Here is a 20,198-nt window from a genome sequence, read left to right on the forward strand (position 1 = left end):
AGATTCACCTCCATACCCCCGATCTCTCATTGACCACCATAAACAAGGTCTCCACGTGTCTCTCAGCAATTTTCTCCTGGATGTCTGCTAGGTTCCTGAAGCTTAACCTAGACAAAACTGAGCTCCTGATCTTTCCACCCCATGCTGCTGCACCCCTCCCAGATTTCCACCTGACAATCGATAACACAACTATTCACCCTACCTCCCAGGCCCGCTGTCTGGGTGTCACCTTGGACTCTGAACTCTCCTTCATCCCACACATCAAAAACATCACCAGAGCCTGCAATTTCCACCTCCGTTAAATCTCCAAGATCCGCCCCTTCTTAACTCCGGACACGGCCAAACTGCTCATCCATGCCCTCATCATCTCCCGCCTTGATTACTGTAACTCCCTCCTTTCTGGCCTCCCCTTGAAACGCACTGCCCCCCCTGCAATCAGTGATGAACGCGCGGCTGCAAGACTCATCCATTCTTCGCACCGCTCCACATCCACATCTCACCTTTGTGAATCCCTGCACTGGCTCCCTATCCGTTTCAGGATAACTTTCAAGATTCTATGCCTGGCGTATTAATCTGTGCACAAAACCTGCCCTACCTACATCTCGGAGCTTGTTCACAGGTATACACAAGGTCGCCCCCTCCGATCCTCCAACGACCTTCGCCTCACCACCCCACGCATTTCACACTCCCATGCCCGCCTGCAGGATTTCTCAAGATCATGTACTCCTGTCCTATGACAGCCTGTACTTGTATTACTGGGCCTACCTAACCAGCCCATATTGCATGATCATGTATTTTGTACAATTTGCATGTATAACTTTGCTCTATGTTGTATAACCTTGTTATGTCTGTCACCCTTGTATCATTGTATATATTTATTGTCCAGCGATGCGTAATATGTTGGCGCTTTATAAATTCAATAAATAATAATAATAATAGTGTTGCCCATAATTATTCATACCCCTGGCAAATTTTGACTTAAAGTTACTTTTATTCAACCAGCAATTAATGTTTTGATGTGAAATAACATAGGTGTCTCCCAAAAGATAGTAAGACAATGTACAAGAGGCATTAATGTGGGAGAAAAAAACATTCCTCACCTTTTATTTACCTTTGAGCAAAGTGTCCTGTCCAGTCCAAAATTATTTATACCCTTCACAAACTGTCACAGTCTGTGGGAAAATCCAAAGTTCAATACCATTCCAAATAGTCCAAGCTGTTCTAAAGCATCATAATTAACCTGTATAATTGGGAAGAGCTGTTTTAATTATCCCAACAGGTGAAAAACAGCTGCTCTCTGCAGTTGGTTTATGGACAGTCATGGCTAAGGGCCCGTTTCCACTAGAGCGAATCTGCATGCGTTTCCTGCATGCAGATTCGCATAGCCAATACAAGTGGATGGGTCTGTTTCCACTTGTCAGTTTTTCTGAGCGTTTTTCTGTGCAGGATTTTTCTGCATGGCAGAGCCCTCAGAATTCGCTTGCGTGTGGAATGCAGGCGAATCGCAGGCAATGTATTTAATAGGGAAATCGCATGCGTTTTTGGCATGCATTTTTTGCCGCGATTTCGCGTAGGAAGCAATGTTAATTTATACAGGCAATGTCATGGTTAAATTTGCATATACCCTAACCTATGCGAAATCGTGGCAAAAAAACGCATGCGATTTCGCACTCGCATGTGATTTCGTCAGTGGTGATTTCGGCCGATTCCGCAATGCTATAGTGGAAACGGGCCCTAAGACAGACAAAGTAGCTCAGTGAGGACCCGCAGCTGCGCATTGTGGCTGCTAACAACTCAGGAAAGGGCTATAGAGCCATTTCTAAAAGTTTTTAAGTTCTAGTAGCTACAGTACAAAGTATTATTAAAAAATACAAGATGTTCCACACTGTGGAAATTCTCAGAGGACATAGATGGAAGCCAAAAGTGACACCTGTGCTGGCCAGGAGGATAGTGAAAGAGGTGGAAAAGAATCCAAGGATCACCACCGAGGCCATCCTTGTGAATATGGGCTCCAGATAAGGCACACAAAAGTTTGCATGGCCTTTGCAAATGCTCATCTGGACAAAGAAGAATACTTCTGGTCTTCTGTGTTATGGTCAGATGAAACAAAAATTCAATTGTTTGGTCATAATGATGTTATCCTTTATTTGGCATTAAAAAAAGCCTTCAACCCAAAGAACACCATCCCCACTGTCAAACACGGTGGTAGGAACATAATGCTTTGGGGGTGTTTTTCAGCCAATGGACCAGGGAACCTAATCAAAGTAAACGGCACCATGAAAAAAGAGCAATACATGAGGATTCCCAACGACAACATCAGGCAATCTGCAGAGAAACTTGGTCTTGGGCACCAGTGGACATTGCAGCATGACAATGACCCAAAACACACAGTAAAATTGGTGAAGAAATGGTTAGCAGACAACTGAATTAATGTTTTGGAGTGGCCCAGCCAGAGTGCTGACTTGAATCCAATTGAGAATTTGTGGAGGGAGCTAAAGATCAGGGTGATGGCAAGAAGACCTCGAACCTGAAATATTTGAAGCTCATTGCTAAAGATGAATGGACAAAAATACATGTAGAGTATTGCAAAAAGCTGGTCTGCAATTATAGGAAGCATTTGATTTCTGTAATAGCCAATAAAGGCTTTTCTATTTATTATTGAGAAGGGTATGAATAATTTTGGACTGGACACTTTTTGCTCAAGTGTAAATAAAAGCTGAGAAATGTTTTTTTTTCCCACAATAATGCCTCTTGTACATCTTATCTTTTGGGAGACATCTATGTAATTTCCCATCAAAAAATTACTTTGTGGTTGAATAAAAGTAATTTTAAGTCAAAATTTGCCATAATTATGGGCAGCACTGTATTCATTGTTGACAAATTAGCCCAGGAGTTTTTTTTTAAAGTATACTATCATCCAGTAGGTTGGAATGGAGCTGGGAGGCAGTAGAGGAGTTGGAGTGTGTGCTGGTTGAAGAGAGGAGGTACACTGTGTTGTGTTCTTCTCTGGCTACACTTACAGACAGTGGTAACAACACACCATGCACCCAAACTTGTGGCACCACAGTTAGTTTACCACTCATATCATTCCCTTTGATGCAGTTACCTGGAGTGATTCTCAGTATCCTAGTTTCTGTCTCCAACCAAAACATCCTTTCTTTGTTTTATGCAAAACAAAAAAAATGTTTTGAAATACAAAAAAGCATCACATCTAGCTGTCACAGTTCTTTCTGATGGTGTATGTGAGGAATCGTGTATGCAATAAAATACAGTATTACACTTTCCACACTTATCAATTTACATCCTGGATGCCACCACCATGTAGTAAGTTTACAAAACAGAAACTCTCTTCCAGCCACAGTATACTTAGGTAAGGTTATTAGTGCAGGTAGGGCTGTTTTACGAAGACTGATGCTCTTTCAAACTGTGGTATTGTGAGTTGTGAAAGAGCCCCTTCTAGTGATAATGTAACCACCCCTTCTGGTTATCAGTAATCATGTTCATCCATGGCATTTCATGACTTCTTTTTGCTTCCTTACCAGCCCATTAAGGAAACTGATAGTAGGCTCAGGAAGCATCACTCCTTCAGTAACTTACATTGTGACACTTCAGCACTCAGCAAGTGAAGTATTGAAGGAAGCAATGTTAATTAAACATGTATATTGCAAACTTACACGCCGTGACACACTTCGGATATTGTATTTGCCCATTCATGCATGTTGATTCCAGGCTTTCCTCAGTTACTGTTCCTTCTGTACATTTAAACACAATGGTTTGCTCATTTTCAATCTCAGGACTTTTCTCATAAAAGATATTGTGGAAAAACATTCTTGATTTTTGTAATACACAGGAACCTGAAGAGATAAACACGAATTCCTTAAAGGTGTATTCACATGTCCACGGGGAGGCATAACATAGCTAATCCAATGCCATTCAGTGTTTTGTAATGTAAATATAGGTAATGTATACTAAGATAGTACAACCACAAGGCTCTGCGCGCATCCTTGTAGATGTGTCTTCTAAAAAACTACCAGCGACGGGAGCGCAATATGGATGTGCTTGCAGCCGGGCCGCGTATGAGTGGCAAAGCGCACCTTGGCCAGGCTATCGGGCCATCCAGCGGGGGACAGGAGCCACCTGGGAAGATGGTGATGCACCAAGCGACCTCATGGCGGCTTAAAGAGACACTGAAGCGAAAAAAAATATGATATAGTGTATTGGTTGTGTACTATGAATAATTACTAGAAGATTAGCAGCAAAGAAAATATTCTCATACTTTTATTTTCAGGTATATAGTGTTTTTTCTAACATTGCATCATTATATAATATGTGCAGATTACACAACACTCAGCATTCAAAATGAGTCTTTCAGAGCAGTCTGTGAAGTAATGACCTCTCCTCTAGCAGAGGAAAAGTAAATAGTCCAGGAACAGTTGAGATAATAAAAGTCAGATAACAGCCCTCTCCACGACTTAAGCAGCCCATACACTCAGCCAATTTTCTGGCCGACCGATCGATCCCGATCGATCGATCGATCGATTGCAAATCGGTTGGCCAATCGACCGATCAACGGGCGATTTCGATCGATTTCGATGGATTTCCATCGAACTTGCAGGGTGGAAAATTTAGGTCGATCTGATGAGATTGCTTATCAGTTTGCATTGGCCTTAATGGAAATCTGATGGCAAAAAAATGCCATCAGATCGAATTTCAATAGATTTCAAACTGAAATCTATTGGAATTCTATCCTGGTAAAAAATGTTCTAAAAACGCATCAGATAGATCATCAGATGCATTTGTTATCTATCTGCTGCCAATCTGACGAGTGTATGGGCACCTTAAGTCGGAGAGCTTAATGGCTTGTTTGCATAGAGATAACAACTGGAGTTTCTCAACTCTTCCTGTACTGGAAACAATTACACTGATGTATCTGATCTTAATGTTTTATTTCTTAGCTGTGCTACACATACAAATCATAATATCATCATTTTTTTTCGCTTCAGTGTCTCTTTAAGGAAACCCCAGGTAAGTATGGTATTAGAGACTTTTTGTTTTGTTTTGTTTTTTTGTCGGTTTTTATTAAAGTAGGATCCCCCAGTAAAGGTAACCAGATTTCCCCAGTATAGATAGCCTCATGTTTTCCCCAGTATAAGAAAATCTTATATCCCTCTCAGTATAGGTAGCCATATTCCCTCAGTATAGGCAACCTTATGTCCCCACCTCCCAAGATAAGGGAGACTTATGTCCCCTCACCAGTATGGGTAACCCGATTCTCACCAGTTTAGGTAGCTTTATGCCCCTCCCCCAGTATAGGAAATCTTATTTCTCCCCAGTAAAGGTACCAAGATTCCTCCCAGTATAGACGGTCTTATGTATAGGGCCAGGATAGGTATAGGCAGGGTCTTCAGCACCAGAGGAAGAGATTCCAAAGTGCCCCTTCCCCCACAACACACACACACACACACACACACACACACACACACACACACACACACACACACACACACACACACACACACACACACACACACACACACACACACACACATGCATGCACATGCACTTCAAATTGTGCCAGCCCAGTATAAGAAGCAGATATGACCCCGGTATTAAGTACATCCCACCCCCCACCCCTTCAGTATAAGTATCCAAATGTCCCCCCAATATAGGTTGCTAGTTTTTCCCCCAGTATAGGTTGCCTTATGTCCCACCCTCCCGTATGGGAAGCCTTTCTGCCTCCACCAGTATAGTTAGCCTTATGTCTCCACCACCCATCATAGGTAGCCGTATGCCCCTCCCTCTGCCAAAATAGGTAGCCTTATGCATTTCCCCAGCTGTATAGGTAGCCATATTCCCCCCAGTATAGGTAGCCTTATACTCCCCTCCCCAGTATAGGAAGCTATACATCCCCCCAGTATAGGTAGCCAGATGTCCCTAGTACAGAAATCCGTACTCCCCTCAGTATAGGTAACCAGATTCCCCCCACCATATGAGCCACCACCCTGTATGGGTAGCAGAATACCTCCAGTATTGGAGGACTATTGTCCCTCCAGTATAGGTAACCGGGTTTCCCCAGTATAGGTAGCCTTATGGCTCCCCTTCAGTATAAGTAGATAGATTCCCACCAGTATGGGTAGCCTCATGCCCCCAGTATAGGAAGCCTTATATCCCCCTAGTGTAGGTTGCCAAATTCCTCCTATATAGGACCCCTTATGTCACCCACAGTATAGTTAGCTAGATTCTCCCCTAGTATAGGTAACCAGTTTCCCCCACAGTGTATAGGAAGCCAGATTCCGCCCTCTCTCACCTCTCCAGGCTCCCAGCTGCATCTTCAGTTATCGCTCCTTAGTGCTGAGTAATGGCCCAGACTTTATGCCTTTGTGTCTCTCATCATGTAGTCACATGATAGCCTTATGCCCTTCCCCTACCAGTTTAGCTATCCAGATACCCACCAGTATAGGTTGCCTTATGCCCTATCCCATCTAAAGTTTCCTCCCCTCATCACCGCATAGTGCCTGTTCTTTCTTGCTTCAGCTGGCATCTCTCACCATGTACATACTGTACCAACAGGTCAAATGATGAGAGAATCCGGCTACAGCCAAGGAGGACAGGAGGGCAGTTATTGAGAAATATCTTATTTTTTGAAGCAATTTAAGGGAGACTTTACTGTATGTATGTAAGTTATTAAACAAAAAAATTTATTATTTTACTATTTATTTAAAATCATTTTTGTTAATGTTTGCCTATACTAAAATCTTGCCTCACCACAATTCACATTCTTAAATTTATCACAGATGTTGGAATCTTTGCTTTTGGCAAGGCGAACACTACTTCTTTCAGCTGTTCATAGCTTCACATATGCTGTCTTAGCCTCTTTCATCCTCTTCTTCTTTTGCCCTAAATTTTTACAAGGATCAAGGATTTCTCCAAAGAATCCTGTCTTCTCATTATGAGACCAAAGTATTTGAGTTTTAATAGTAGTATCAGCAGTAAGGTGGGCGAAAAGGGCGCTGCCATAGACTTTAATGCAATTATCGTTAATACGGTGAAAAAGCAGAAAAAAGGGCGCCGCGATAAATATCATTAACAACATTAGAATATTATAGTTTTTGAAGTATGTTATCGTTTTAGAAGCTTGCAACGTTGTAGTTTTTGTCATATTATTTTGTTTATATGTACAGATTTTACGTTATCAAAGATATTATCGTTACTATGTGTAAAAGGGTGTTTCTGCAGTAGGAGTGGTTAGGGTTAGGCATCACCAGTGGGGGTGGTTAGGGTTAGGCACCACCCAGGTGGCGGTTAGTTTTAGGCAACACCAGGGGGGGTGGTTAGGGTTAGGCACCACCAGGGGGGTTAGGCACCACCAGGGGGCTGGTTAGGGTTAGGCATCACCGGGGGGGGGGGGGGGGGGTTAGGGTTAGGCGCCACCAGGGGAGTGGTTAGTTTTAGGCACCACCAGGGGAGGGTTCTGTGTGAGGGTAGGGTTGGGTTAAGCTTTATTGTTTTAATTAATATTTAATGTTAATATCTTTTTGTTATTATTTCTTCTCTGTTTTTACAACGGTATTTATCGTTAACAAAGCTTGACTACTATGTTTATCGTTATCATATTTCGTTAATAACCGGCGCCATTTCGTTATGAAGTCGGGCCCTTTTTTCGCGGCGCCCTTTTTTTATGCACGCATATAAGCCCTTCAAGTGAACACTGTGGTCTTATTTCTTTAAGTATTGACTGGTCAGATTTTATAGCAGTCCAGGGAACCCTCAGTATCTTTCTCCATACCCACAGTTCACAAGCATCATTTTTTTTGAATGAATTACCTTATTTATAGTTCAACTTTCACAGCCATACTGTACTACTGGAAAGACCAAAGCTCTTACTATCCTCATTTTTGTTGGTAAAGTGACATCTCTATCTATCATGACCAAACTTGCCATAATTTTCTTTCCAAGCAACAAGCGTCTCTTGAAGTGGTATTAAACTCTGACATACAATGATATTCAATAAAAATGTGTTTTCCTACTTTTTATAACCCATACGGTTATCATACTGTATATACTTTTGTGCACAAGTAATCTTCTTCATTTAGAAATAAGTTCCCAAAGTACAGTTTTGTTTTTTTTTGCGCTGAAAGCTGCTATTGCATTTCATTCATTTCTACAGTATTTATATATTGTAATGTACCCGGTGACTTCTTCTAACGTATACAGATCAGACAGAGCTCAGAAGGAGTTTCTGCACTGGCAGAGAATGTTTACATTCTTTTCTTGATACAATTAAAGGTGCCCCGACACTACCTCCATTTCCCGCCGATCGACAGCAGATTCACTGTGATCAAATCTGCTGTGAAATCGATAATGCAAATGTGGACCGATATCCATCCAAAATCGATGGATTCTATCAATCTGTTCGAGCAGAAAATTTTGCTTGATCACCAGCAGGTAGGGAGCGCTTCGTAAGCCGCGTTCGATTCGGCAACGACCGACGCAGCAATAATCTCACCTGTCCCGCTGGCACAAGTCCCCGGGTCCATGCTGTTCCTTTCTCCGGCTGGCCTTCTTCATCTTCTCTGCACTTCCTGTCCCGTCCTGTGAGAAGGGGAAGTTCAAACAGTACAGCGCCCTCTACTGTTTGAGCTTCCCCTTCTGACAGGACGGGGAAGTGCAGAGAAGATGAAGAAGGGCAGCTGGAGAAAGGAACAGCACAGACCCGGGAATTCGCACTAGTGGAACAGGTGTATTGCTGCTGGGGGGGAGCAGGAGTGACAAGGCAGGCAGCAGTGGCAGCTTCACAGATTGTGAATCGATTTCATGCTGAAATTGATTCAAAATCTGTGTGCAGTGTATGGGCAGCCATTAGATCCCTCTCACAAGATTTGATCAGAGAGGGATCTATGTGTTGGTCGATTGCCACCAGATCGACCAACACATAGATCCCTCTCTGATCAAATCTAATCAGAGAGGGATCTAATGGCTGCTCATACAGTGTAGGGCTGCCTTACAGAGACACTGAAGCGAAAAAATAAATAAATGATATAATGAATTGGTTGTGTAGTACGGATAATTACTAGAAGATTAGTAGCAAAGAAAACATTCTCATATTTTTATTTTCAGTTATATAGTGTGTTTTATAACATTGCATCATTCTTTAATATTTTCAGTTTACACACTACTCAGCATTATAAATGATTTTTTCAGAGCAGTCTTGTGAACTATTGATCTGTCCTCTGGCAGAGAAAAAGAAAATTCTTCACTGACAGTTGAGATAATAAACTTCTGAAGACAGCCCTCTCTGCAACTTTGAAAGTGGTAGAGCTTAATGGCTTTTTTGCATAGAGATAACAACTGGAGTTTTATAACTCTTCCTGTACTGGAAACAATTAGACTTAGATATCTGCTCCTAATGTTTTATTTCTTAGCTGTACTACACATTCAAATCATGATATCATAATTTTTTTTTTCCGCTTCAGTGTCTCTAAGTAAACACATGATAATATTATCACTAGTTGGATGGGGATCTCACTGCATGGAGCTTTTTATTGAAAAAGTGAGTCCTGTGTTTAACTGATTGAATTTTTATATTTATATTGACATTTTATATTATATGCTGTAAATAATCTTTTAGAGCAAATGCTGGGTTTCATACTGCTTTAATATCATGGCTGCAGTCACCATCTGCAGAGATCTTAGATCCCAGGAAGATGAAATCTGTTACAACTTTCATTTTTTTCTCCATCTAATATTTGCAGATGGTTCACTGGAGCTAATGACAAGACTTCATTTTTTTTTTTGATGTTAAAGGGAATCTGAAGTGAAAATAAACTTATGATATAATGATTTGTATGTGTAGTACAGCTAAAAAATAAAACATTAGCTGCAGAGATTTGAGTCTAATTTTGTTTCCAGTACAGGAAGAATTAAGAAACTCCATTTCTTATCTATGCATTCATGTCTTCTGAAGTTTATCATGTCAACTGTCTGGCTCTGTATTTTGTTTTTTCTGCAGAGCAGAGTTCAAAAATTCATTAGCCTGCTCTGTGATATCATTTAGTATGCTGAGTGTAATGTGTAAACTGCAAATATTAGAGAACTAGTAGACCCAAGCCCGGTTTAAAATGGGCTCTACGTCTATCTTTTATCAGAGTGCATGCGCGCGCACCCGCCGCACACGTGCCCGCCACTTGTGCGCGCACACCCGTCCGCCCGCACACACACCGGCCCGGCTCACTCGCCCGTCCTGTCTCAACGACTGTCACATGCGCAGTAGCAAAAAGCTATACAGAGACAGGCACACGCAGGCACACAGGGGTTTTATTATGGAGGATGATGAAATGTTATAAAAAAAAATATATATATATAACTGAAAATAAAAATATGAGACTAATTTCTTTGCTACTAATGTTCTATTAATTATCCGTACTACACAACCAATTCATTATATCATAATTTTTTTTCGCTTCAGTGTCACTTTAAGATGTCAATACAGTCATTGCACTTCCTTTTTATTGATTATTTTTTTCTTATAAAAAATAAACCTTCCCTTCATTAACTACAACCTTAACTACTTTCCCAACAGTTGTGTAACTAAAGGTGATTGCAGATGCTAAGAAAATTAATAAACTCAGTTTCTTATGTAATTTTTAAGAATTTATTAAAAGTGAGTAGTGACTTTTTGTTTGGGGGGGGGGGGGTGGGGGGGGACAACATACCACAAATGTTATATCTTGAAGGTTTGAGACATTTCCCTACCCAAAACATGTGCAAAAAGTTGTTAAATCTCTAGATAACAGCACACTAGAACTAGCACTCTACCCGTAAAACCATTGAGGCCGGTTTTACATCTAATTTCGAGTTGAGGTTGGGATGCGATGCCCCTGCTGCATCCCACCACAACACAAAAAATGACTAAGTTTGGACCCTGTGGTAGAGTGTGCCCACAGGGTCATATGCATAACACCGCCCCCTGCCCACCCCTCGAGTGACATACTCCTGTTCCCCCCATGAGCGCTGCAACCCCGCCACCAAACTTTTTAAAAGGTAGGTTTGAAAAGGTTTGTGTCGACTTACATTATTTATGCCACAGAAGTCCAGCGGTAACACGCTGTTGACTGCAGCAGCTTAGCGGTGATTCGGAAACTTCCAGTGCAACACGACAGAGTAAGTGCGCTAGGCCACTATTGCATTGCCGTTGCATTACTTTGTGGTAAAACAGGGTAACGCACACTTGCAATGCAAGTGTAAAAGGGGCCTTAGTCCTCTTTTTATGGGTTGAATGTGGTGTGTAAATGAATGCTTACCGTATATACTTGCAAGCAAGACGAACCGCATATAAGCCGACCCCCCAACTTTTTCCTGAAAAACCAGGAAAAAATGATTGACCCTCATATAAGCCGGGGGTAGGAAATGCTGGCCGTGTGATTCCCCCCCATCGTGTCCCAGTATAGTTAGTATAGTGCCCAGTATGGGTAGGTAGTGCCCAGTATAGCTAGTGAAGTGCCCAGTATAGCTAGTATAGTGCACAGTATAGGTAGTATAGTGCTCGGTATAGCTAGTATAGTGCCCCAGTATAGCTAGTATAGTGCTCGGTATAGCTAGTATAGTGCCCAGTATAGCTAGTATAGTGCCCAGTATGGGTAGGTAGTGCCCAGTATAACTAGTATAGTGCCCAGTATAGCTAGTATAGTGCCCAGTATAGCTCGTATAGTGCCCAGTATAGCTAGTATAGTGCCCAGTATAGCCAGTATAGTGCCCCAGTATAGCCAGTATAGTGCCCCAGCATAGCTAGTATAGTGCTCGGTATAGCTAGTATAGTGCCCTGTATAGCTAGTATAGTGCCCAGTATAGCTAGTATAGTGCCCAGTATAGCTAGTATAGTGCCCAAGTATAGCTAGTATAGTGCCCGGTATAGCTAGTATAGTGCTCAGTATAGCTAGTATAGTGCTCGGTATAGCTAGTATAGTGCCCAAGTATAGCTAGTATAGTGCCCAGTATAGCTAGTATAGTGCTCGGTATAGATAGACAGTGCCCCCAGCCTCACCCAACCCCCCCCCCTCGCGGCCGTCGCTGCTATTAGCTTACCCTGCGGCTTCCAATAGTCCCCTCTCCGTCTCCCGGGGCATGTAAATAATTCACAGCAGCTCGCTCCACGGCGGCTGCTGCGTGATGACAGAGCGTGTAACGGCGATGTGTATCACCGTTACTATGGAAACCGCTCTGCCTACAGCTTCCTGTCATCACGCAGCAGCCGACGTGGAGCGAGCTGCTGTGAATTATTTACATGCCCCGGGAGACGGAGAGGGGACTATTGGAAGCCGCAGGGTAAGCTAATAGCAGCGGCGGCCGCGCGGGGGGGGAGGCCTAAGACCAACGACCAATGAGACTCGCAAGAAAGCCGACCCTCCAACTGTTGGCCCACTTTTTGGGGGTAAAAAATGTGGCTTGCTTGCGAGTATATACGGTACATCAAATTCACAAAATGTGGCATAAGGGTAAATTGTGAAATTTCTCAACACTGATATGAGACATTTTACTCAGAAAAAGCTGGCAAGTGTGCAAGGGAACACTAAGGGTCAGTTCACACTTGATGTAGAAACGTATCCGTGAGATACGTTTTTAAAGCTCCTCGAAAACACAAGAAGCGGATCCTATGTTAAAAATAGGACCCGCTTCCACTTGTTGAAAACACGGATCCATGTACAATTCGTGTGCCGCGGAGCTCAAGACAGAATGTAGAGTCCGCACTTGGCACTTTTTCCTGGATTGGACCTCATTGCAACCCACCTTTGTGAGTAGTTTCTATTTATTCTCAATACCATACTTGAGCTACAAACATGCTGCATTATCTGGGCTCCTGTTGTCCATGTCATTTTTTCTCTCTAGGGTGATCGGACACCCCGTCCCCCTAATTGTCATGGAATAATTACTGGACACCAGGCAAAATGTAATAAAAACCAGCAGTACTCACCTTCTTTGTAGCATTTTGGGTAATTTATTACTCCATCCAAACATTGAATTCTCAACAGACTTGCATCAGATATTTCATAATCTTTTATACAGTTGAATGAGATACTGTCAAGATGTTCAACATATAATTTTCTGTCATTGGGCATATATCTTAAATTAATGTTGCTTTGTTTCATGGCAGCATCTGTTACTGTGCAGGGAGCTACAAATAAGAAAAAATATATAAATATTTTAAGTATGTGCACAGACTTACACACTGTGTACATTTAAAGGATCAACAGCATCACAAAAAAATAAATACACTAAAGATACGTGCTTGCATACATTCAAAAATGTACAGTACATTGCTTTCCGAGTAACATGCACAATAAATTATTTTTGCCCTGTGTACTTGCTGTCACAGTAGGTTGTAAAGATCTAACAAATATGACCGCTTTTAAACTAGTCCATCACCTCATGTGATATTCTTAATATTCCCTTTATTATTTACAAAAAGAAGTTGAATCAAAGGGGAAAAAAGAAGAAAGAAGTGACAGATGAATTAAGGGGGAAGAACGAAGTCAAAGAACAAAGAAGTGACTGATGAAAAACAGAAGAATTAGGAAGAACATTTATTTTCCCTAATAACGTTTTAGTTATAAATAGGTATCAGGTCAAATTTGACCCTCTGTACCAGTGGTGGGCCGAAATTTTGCATCGAAATTCGCAATTACGCATCGTAATTGTAATGCAAAATTTCAGGGGAAATTGTATTTAATTTCGTATGTAATAATAATATTTCATAATTTTTCAAAATGCTGACTTTAGTGGTTAATAGCAAATCCCCCATACATGCTATTGTTACCAAAATTGCTACATATGTTAGCAGAATAGTGGGCACAAGTAAAAAAAAATAATTTTCAAAAAGACCTTGTAGTTTTTGAGAAAATCGATTTTAAAAACCATTTTTTCTTTGCATGTTTAAAATTGATTTGCTCAAAAACTACAAGGTCTTTTTGGAAAATTATTTTTTGACTTGTGCCTACTATTCTCCCTTAACATATGTAGCAATTTTGTGTCAGTAGCATGCATGGGGCTTTGCGATTCACTGCAAAAGTCGTCAGGAAATTACGCAAATATTATGCGCAATTACGAATGATTATACGAAATCATTAAATGTTCAAATCATAATTATGTTTAGACGAAATTGCAAAAATGTAAGTGAAAATGTGCATAATCGTAATTAGCTGATTACAATCATCACTACTCTGTACCTATTAACCTGGAAGGGGCAGGACATCTGGGAGTCCCTTTATTAAAGGGCAAAAATCTATTAACCCTTCGCACTCTCACATGCAAATGTTCAAACAAATGCATTCACAGATTCACTCATCCAGGCACAACTGTTATCCCTACAGCTAAATTAAAAGCCAGGGTTTTAGTTCACAGAAGAATGCATTCTTATGCTTAGTCACCTATACTGCGCAGAAGTACCCAGGTAAACATAGGTGTCCTAACTCTGGCCCTGTAACATTCATAGTGCAGACATGCAAACACATTCATTGCATCAAACCTATCAATGTATTAGGAGCACACATCCTAACTTCCTCTCCTGGGAAAGACGGTTGCATCAAACCTATCAATGGATTAGGAGCACACATCCTAACTTCCTCTACTGGGAAAGACGGTGCATCTTACCAATCGCACAAGAGAGCTAACGTTATGTGTCCACGTGCACCATGCGCATACACCAGCATAAGCTGTGTGCATGCTGACAAACACATACAGGGGAAGGAGGGAGTGCACTGAATTAGACCCTAGCCACAGGGGTCAGTAGTAAGAATAGAAATACATATATCCAGGCACATCGCCTCTAGTTAGGACATTAAATAAATTATTATGCACTATGCATGTTACAGGGCCAGAGTTAGGACACCTATGTTTACCTGGGTACTTCTGCTATGCACTATGCATGTTACAGGGCCAGAGTTAGGACACCTATGTTTACCTGGGTACTTCTGCGCAGTATAGGTGACTAAGCATAAGAATGCATTCTTCTGTGAACTAAAACCCTGGCTTTTAATTTAGCTGTAGGGATAACAGTTGTGCCTGGATGAGTGAATCTATGAATGCATTTGTTTGAACATTCGCATGTGAGAGTGCGAAGGGTTAATAGATTTTTGCTGTTTTCTAGCCACACCCCCTTCAGCACCTCCCTTTCCCTAATAATTTATTTAATGTCCTAACTAGAGGCGATGTGCCTGGATATATGTATTTCTATTCTTACTACTGACCCCTGTGGCTAGGGTCTAATTCAGTGCACTCCCTCCTTCCCCTGTATGTGTTTGTCAGCATGCACACAGCTTAGGCCTCGTTCACATCAGGGCCGTTTCTGTGCGCTTTCCACAGCGCACTGCCCTGTGCGTTCAGCAAGGTATTTACTTTCCCATGTAACTAAATGTAGCTGGTTCACATCTATGCGCTGCGCTGAGCAGCGTTACAGAAACGTAGTGTTGCAGGCATTTCTGTGCGTTGAGCTGTAAAGCGCACAGCAATGCAAGTGAATGGGTCCGCTTTTTTAGCGCATAGAAGCGCGTACAAGCGCATAGAAGCGCATGCGTTTTTTACCCCTAATTGGAGAAAAAAATACATTTACATACAAAAACAAAGTTTTATTGACAACTGCTGCTGCTGCTACAATAAACAAAACGTGCTTTAAAGAAGCGCAGCGCAACGCACAGAAACGCGGACTAAAGCGCGCACAAGCGCATGCGTTTTTTACCATGCGCTTTAACACGTTTTTCAGCGCAGCAGATGTGAACGAGGCCTTATGCTGGTGTATGCGCATGGTGCACGTGGACACATAACGTTAGCTCCCTTGTGCGATTGGTAAGATGCACCGTCTTTCCCAGGAGAGGAAGTTAGGATGTGTGCTCCTAATACATTGATAGGTTTGATGCAATGAATGTGTTTGCATGTCTGCACTATGCATGTTACAGGGCCAGAGTTAGGACACCTATGTTTACCTGGGTACTTCTGCGCAGTATAGATGACTAAGCATAAGAATGCATTCTTCTGTGAACTAAAACCCTGGCTTTTAATTTAGCTGTAGGGATAACAGTTGTGCCTGGATGAGTGAATCTGTGAATGCATTCGTTTGAACATTTGCATGTGAGAGTGCGAAGGGTTAATAGATTTTTGCTGTTTTCTAGCCACACCCCCTTCAGCACCTCCCATTTCCCTAATAATTCATTTAATGTCCTAACTAGAGGCGATGTGCCTGGATATATGTATTTCTATCCTTTATTAAAGGGAGCTCCCAGATTCCACATAAGCCCTCAGGGCCCTTTTCCACTAGCGCATTTGCGCTAGCTGAATCGCAAAACCGCAAACCGCTAGCGATTTTACAATCGCTACGGTTTGCTTTTTAACATAGGAATCGCGGTAGGTCATTTCCACTACCGCGATTCGTTTTTTACTTGATCGCGATCGCGCCGCGGAGCGACTTTTGCCGCGATTTTGCTATGCAATGCATAGCATAGCAAAATCGCGGCCGCAAACGTCGGGAAAACATCGGAATTACGATTCAGCAATCGCTAGCGTTCAGCGCGAACGCTAGCGACTGCTAGTGGAAAAGGGCCCTCAAGGATTTCTGTGCATCCGCCACCTCATCCTAGGCCCCAGAAATGGGAAAGAGCCCCTTGTCCATGATATCGCCCCTTGTCCCCATATCACAGACCATGTCATGGACAAGGGGCTCTTCCCCACCTCCAGTACCCAGCAGGAGGTGGGGGGATGCACAGAAATCCTGGGTGGCTTATGTGGATTCTGGAAGCCCGCTTTTATAAAGTGATCCCCAGATGTCCTGCCCCCTCTACAGTAGGTAAATTAGGTATAGAGGGTCACATTTGACCCTATACCTATTTAATGTATAATAGTAAAAAAAAAAAAAAGAAAAAAGGACACAAATAAAACTTTATTAGGGAGAATAAATATTCTTCTTTAGTCATGTGTTTTTCATCTGTCACTTCTTTGTTCTTTGACTTCTTTATTCCCCTTTAACTCATCTACCACTTTTTTCTTCTCTCTTCCTAGTTAACTCATCTGTCATGCCTATATTCTTCTTTTCATCTTGATTCAAGGGTCACTTCTTGCTGCGCGTCCCACACTGATCCTCTGCTCCTTCTGCCGTCTCTGTGAATACAGTATTCATGGATCCCTGGCAAAGCATACACCTTAGAATTCATTCAGCTGCTTCTGTCCTGTGTCACATCATCAATAAACACTAGTGTCCCAGTGCCACTGGCAGCCATACACGCCCAAGCCATCACACTGCTCCACCGTGTTTTACAGATGCTTTGGATAATGAGCTGTTCCATGCCTACTCCATGCTTTTTTCTTGCCATCATTTTGATAGAGTTTTATCTTGGCTTCATCTATCCATAAAATGTTTTTCCAGAACTGTGCTGGCTTGTTTAGATGTTCTTCAGCAAAGTCCAATCTAGCTTTTCTATTCTTGAGGCTTATGTATGGCTTGCACCCTCTGTATTTACTTTCATACAGTTTTATCTTTATGGTAGACTTGGATATCACTACCTCTACCCCTTGGAGAGTGTTGTTCACTTTGTTGGCTGTTGTGAACTGGTTTTTCTTCACCATGGAAATGATTCTGCGATCATCCACCACTGTTGTCTTCCGTGGATGTCCAGGTCTTTTTTTGTTGCCAAGTTCACACACTATGTACCAAACTGTAGTAACATTGTAACAATTTCTCATATGGGCTTTTTCTGTTTTCGCAGCTTAACCTCCTTGCCGGTTATCCCGAGCTGAGCTCGGGGTAACCTGCGCAGGAGGATATCTCAGGCCCCGCTGGGCCGATTTGCATAATTTTTTTTTTGTTACAAGCAGCTAGCACTTTGCTAGCTGCTTGTAACTTCCGATCGCCGCCGCTCGCCGCCGATCCGCCGCAATCCGCCGCGCCGAGTCGCTCCCCCCCGCCCCAGAGCCCTGCGCTGCCTGGCCAATCAGTGCCAGGCAGCGTTGAGGGGCGGATCGGGATTCCCTATGACGTCATCCCGCCCCGTCGCCATGGCGACCGGGGAAGCCCTGCAGGAAATCCCGTTCTCAACGGGATTCCCTGCATACTCTAATCGCCGAAGGCGATCGGAGTGGGTGGGGGGATGCCGCCGCTTAGCGGCTATCATGTAGCGAGCCCTTGGCTCGCTACATGATTTAAAAAAAAAAAATGTGCGGCGCTGCCTCCTTGCCGGATTTTTTAGACCGGCAAGGAGGTTAAAGTAAACCTGTAATGAAAAAAAGAGCCCCTGGGGATACTTATCTTGGGAGGGGGAAGCCTCTGGATACTAATGAGGCTTCCCCGTCCTCTCCTGCAGCCCTGATCCAGCGCTGGCAGCCCGTGAAAATCTCCAGGGCCACAACAATCCTGTGAGAGCCTTGTGCAGGCGCCCTTGCAACTTTTGCACAGGCTCAGGCGGAAATAGCTAATCTGATTGGATCCACTCTACTACACAGACACAAGGTGTCTGAACCTGGACAGTAGAGTGGCTTCAGATCGGGCTTGACTATTTCTGAATGAAAGCTGCAAGTGCGTCTGCGCTGGATTCTAAGAGAATTGTTATGGTCCTGGACAGTTCGGGGGTCCCAGCGCAGTATCAAGAAGATGAAGGACAGGGAAACCTTTTTAGGATCCGGAGCTTTACCCTTCCCAAGGTAAGTAACCCCTAGGGGTTCTTTTTTTCAACTAAAGGTTTTCTTTGAGGATGGCTTATTTTTCACCTGCATGGAGAGTTCCTTTGACTGCATGTTGTCTGTTCACAGCAAAATCTTCCACATGCAAGCACCACACCTCAAATCAACTCCAGGTCTTTTATCTGTTTAATTGATAATTACACAATGGAAGGGCTTGCACACAATTACTTTTTACACTCCTGAAATTGTGTTAAAAAATGCTTTAATTGCTACACATTTGTATACAATTGTTTTGTTCACCCCACCGAATTAAGGATGAAAGTCTACACTTCAACTGCATCTGAGTTGTTTCATTTAAAATTAATTGTGGTAATGTACAGAACCAAAATTAGAAAAATGTTAAAGTGATACTAAACTCAGAACTTCCTCTCTGCTGTAAAAGCTTAGGCATAGCATGTTAATCTTTATGGGAAAAAAATCTTCATACAATTTATGGAGATCCTAAAAAAATCCTGAAGTTTTAACTTGGTTTTACTTTTGCAGGGAGCACTGAAAGGGTTAAGCTTCGGTTTTCATTGTATGGAGCCTTTGCAATCTATTCACAGTTGTTGATAAGAATAATTACATTTTGATCTGTCTAAACAAATGCAGAACAGAGAGCAGTTAATTTTATCAGCAATGCCATGCCATGTACAGTAGAATAATGAGTTTCCATTGTGTGCTGTGCAAGAGTTAGGGTCCACTTTAAGTCCACTTGGGGGTGAGTCATTGTATGCTGGTGACCACTCATGGTTACACTGGTCAACAGTGTGCTTTTTTCTCTTGTTTTGTTACTTGTCATGGCACTTGTGATATTTTAATATAGACTTAATAAAAGTAATTTTTTTCGTGGTACATATAGGGTTTTCCCTTGTAGGGAACATGTTGGTGAAAGTACTGTACAGTACATACAAGAAACTAAGTTTTTTTTTTTTTTTTAAGTATAATCTCAACCTTTACCTCGACAGATTGGCTCTGTTTCCCATTCTCCATGCTGACATGTAATTTTTCCGTTACCTTCAAGTTTAAAAAAATGTGCACACTTATAATATACAGAAGAACCTGATTCATAACTAATTTTTTTTGTTCCTATTATGTCTCCATTTTGCACTGCCGGTGGTGCATTGCAACTCTGTCCAGTTCCTAAAACAAAATAAAAACAAAAGTACAGATTAGTTAATAAACATAACCACATGTAACTGGAATTATGAGGTCCTATCCTAAGAAAAATTAGGTGTGTTCAATGTTAAGCTTTTAATTTATTTACATGTACTTTGTGTTCCACAAAAAAGGGTCCAAAGAAAATTATTTCTGAGAATTAGTGAGAGTTGTTAGCAACTCCAAGTGAATGTTGACCAGTAATGCAGAGTGGTGCATTTATTTTGGCTGGTACTAATATATTTGGTGCTGTGTACTGCCTTTTAAGAGAATTTGTATTGTTAAAATCGCACAAAAGTAAACATACCAGTGGGTTAGGGGACATCTCCTATTCCCCTCTGTCACAA

At 42.1% G+C, this 20,198-nt stretch overlaps 1 protein-coding gene across 3 annotated transcripts in view; it reads right to left on the minus strand.

Annotated features, from left to right (window-relative positions):
* LOC137521185 (coagulation factor XIII B chain-like) overlaps positions 1-20,198 on the minus strand; it is a 140,774-nt gene that overhangs the window by 32,122 nt on the left and 88,454 nt on the right. For 2 of the 3 annotated variants that reach the window (XM_068240115.1, XM_068240113.1), the window contains exons 7-9: positions 19,654-19,836; positions 12,968-13,168; positions 3,675-3,854 (exon numbers count right to left, since the gene is read on the minus strand). In XM_068240115.1, the coding sequence (XP_068096216.1) occupies positions 3,675-3,854; positions 12,968-13,168; positions 19,654-19,836 (564 nt within the window). The remainder of the gene's footprint in view (positions 1-3,674; positions 3,855-12,967; positions 13,169-19,653; positions 19,837-20,198) is intronic. The other variant, XM_068240114.1, reaches the window with a different exon arrangement.

The sequence above is a fragment of the Hyperolius riggenbachi genome, chromosome 6, assembly GCF_040937935.1.
Source record: "Hyperolius riggenbachi isolate aHypRig1 chromosome 6, aHypRig1.pri, whole genome shotgun sequence".
NCBI classification, from domain to species: Eukaryota; Metazoa; Chordata; class Amphibia; order Anura; family Hyperoliidae; genus Hyperolius; species Hyperolius riggenbachi.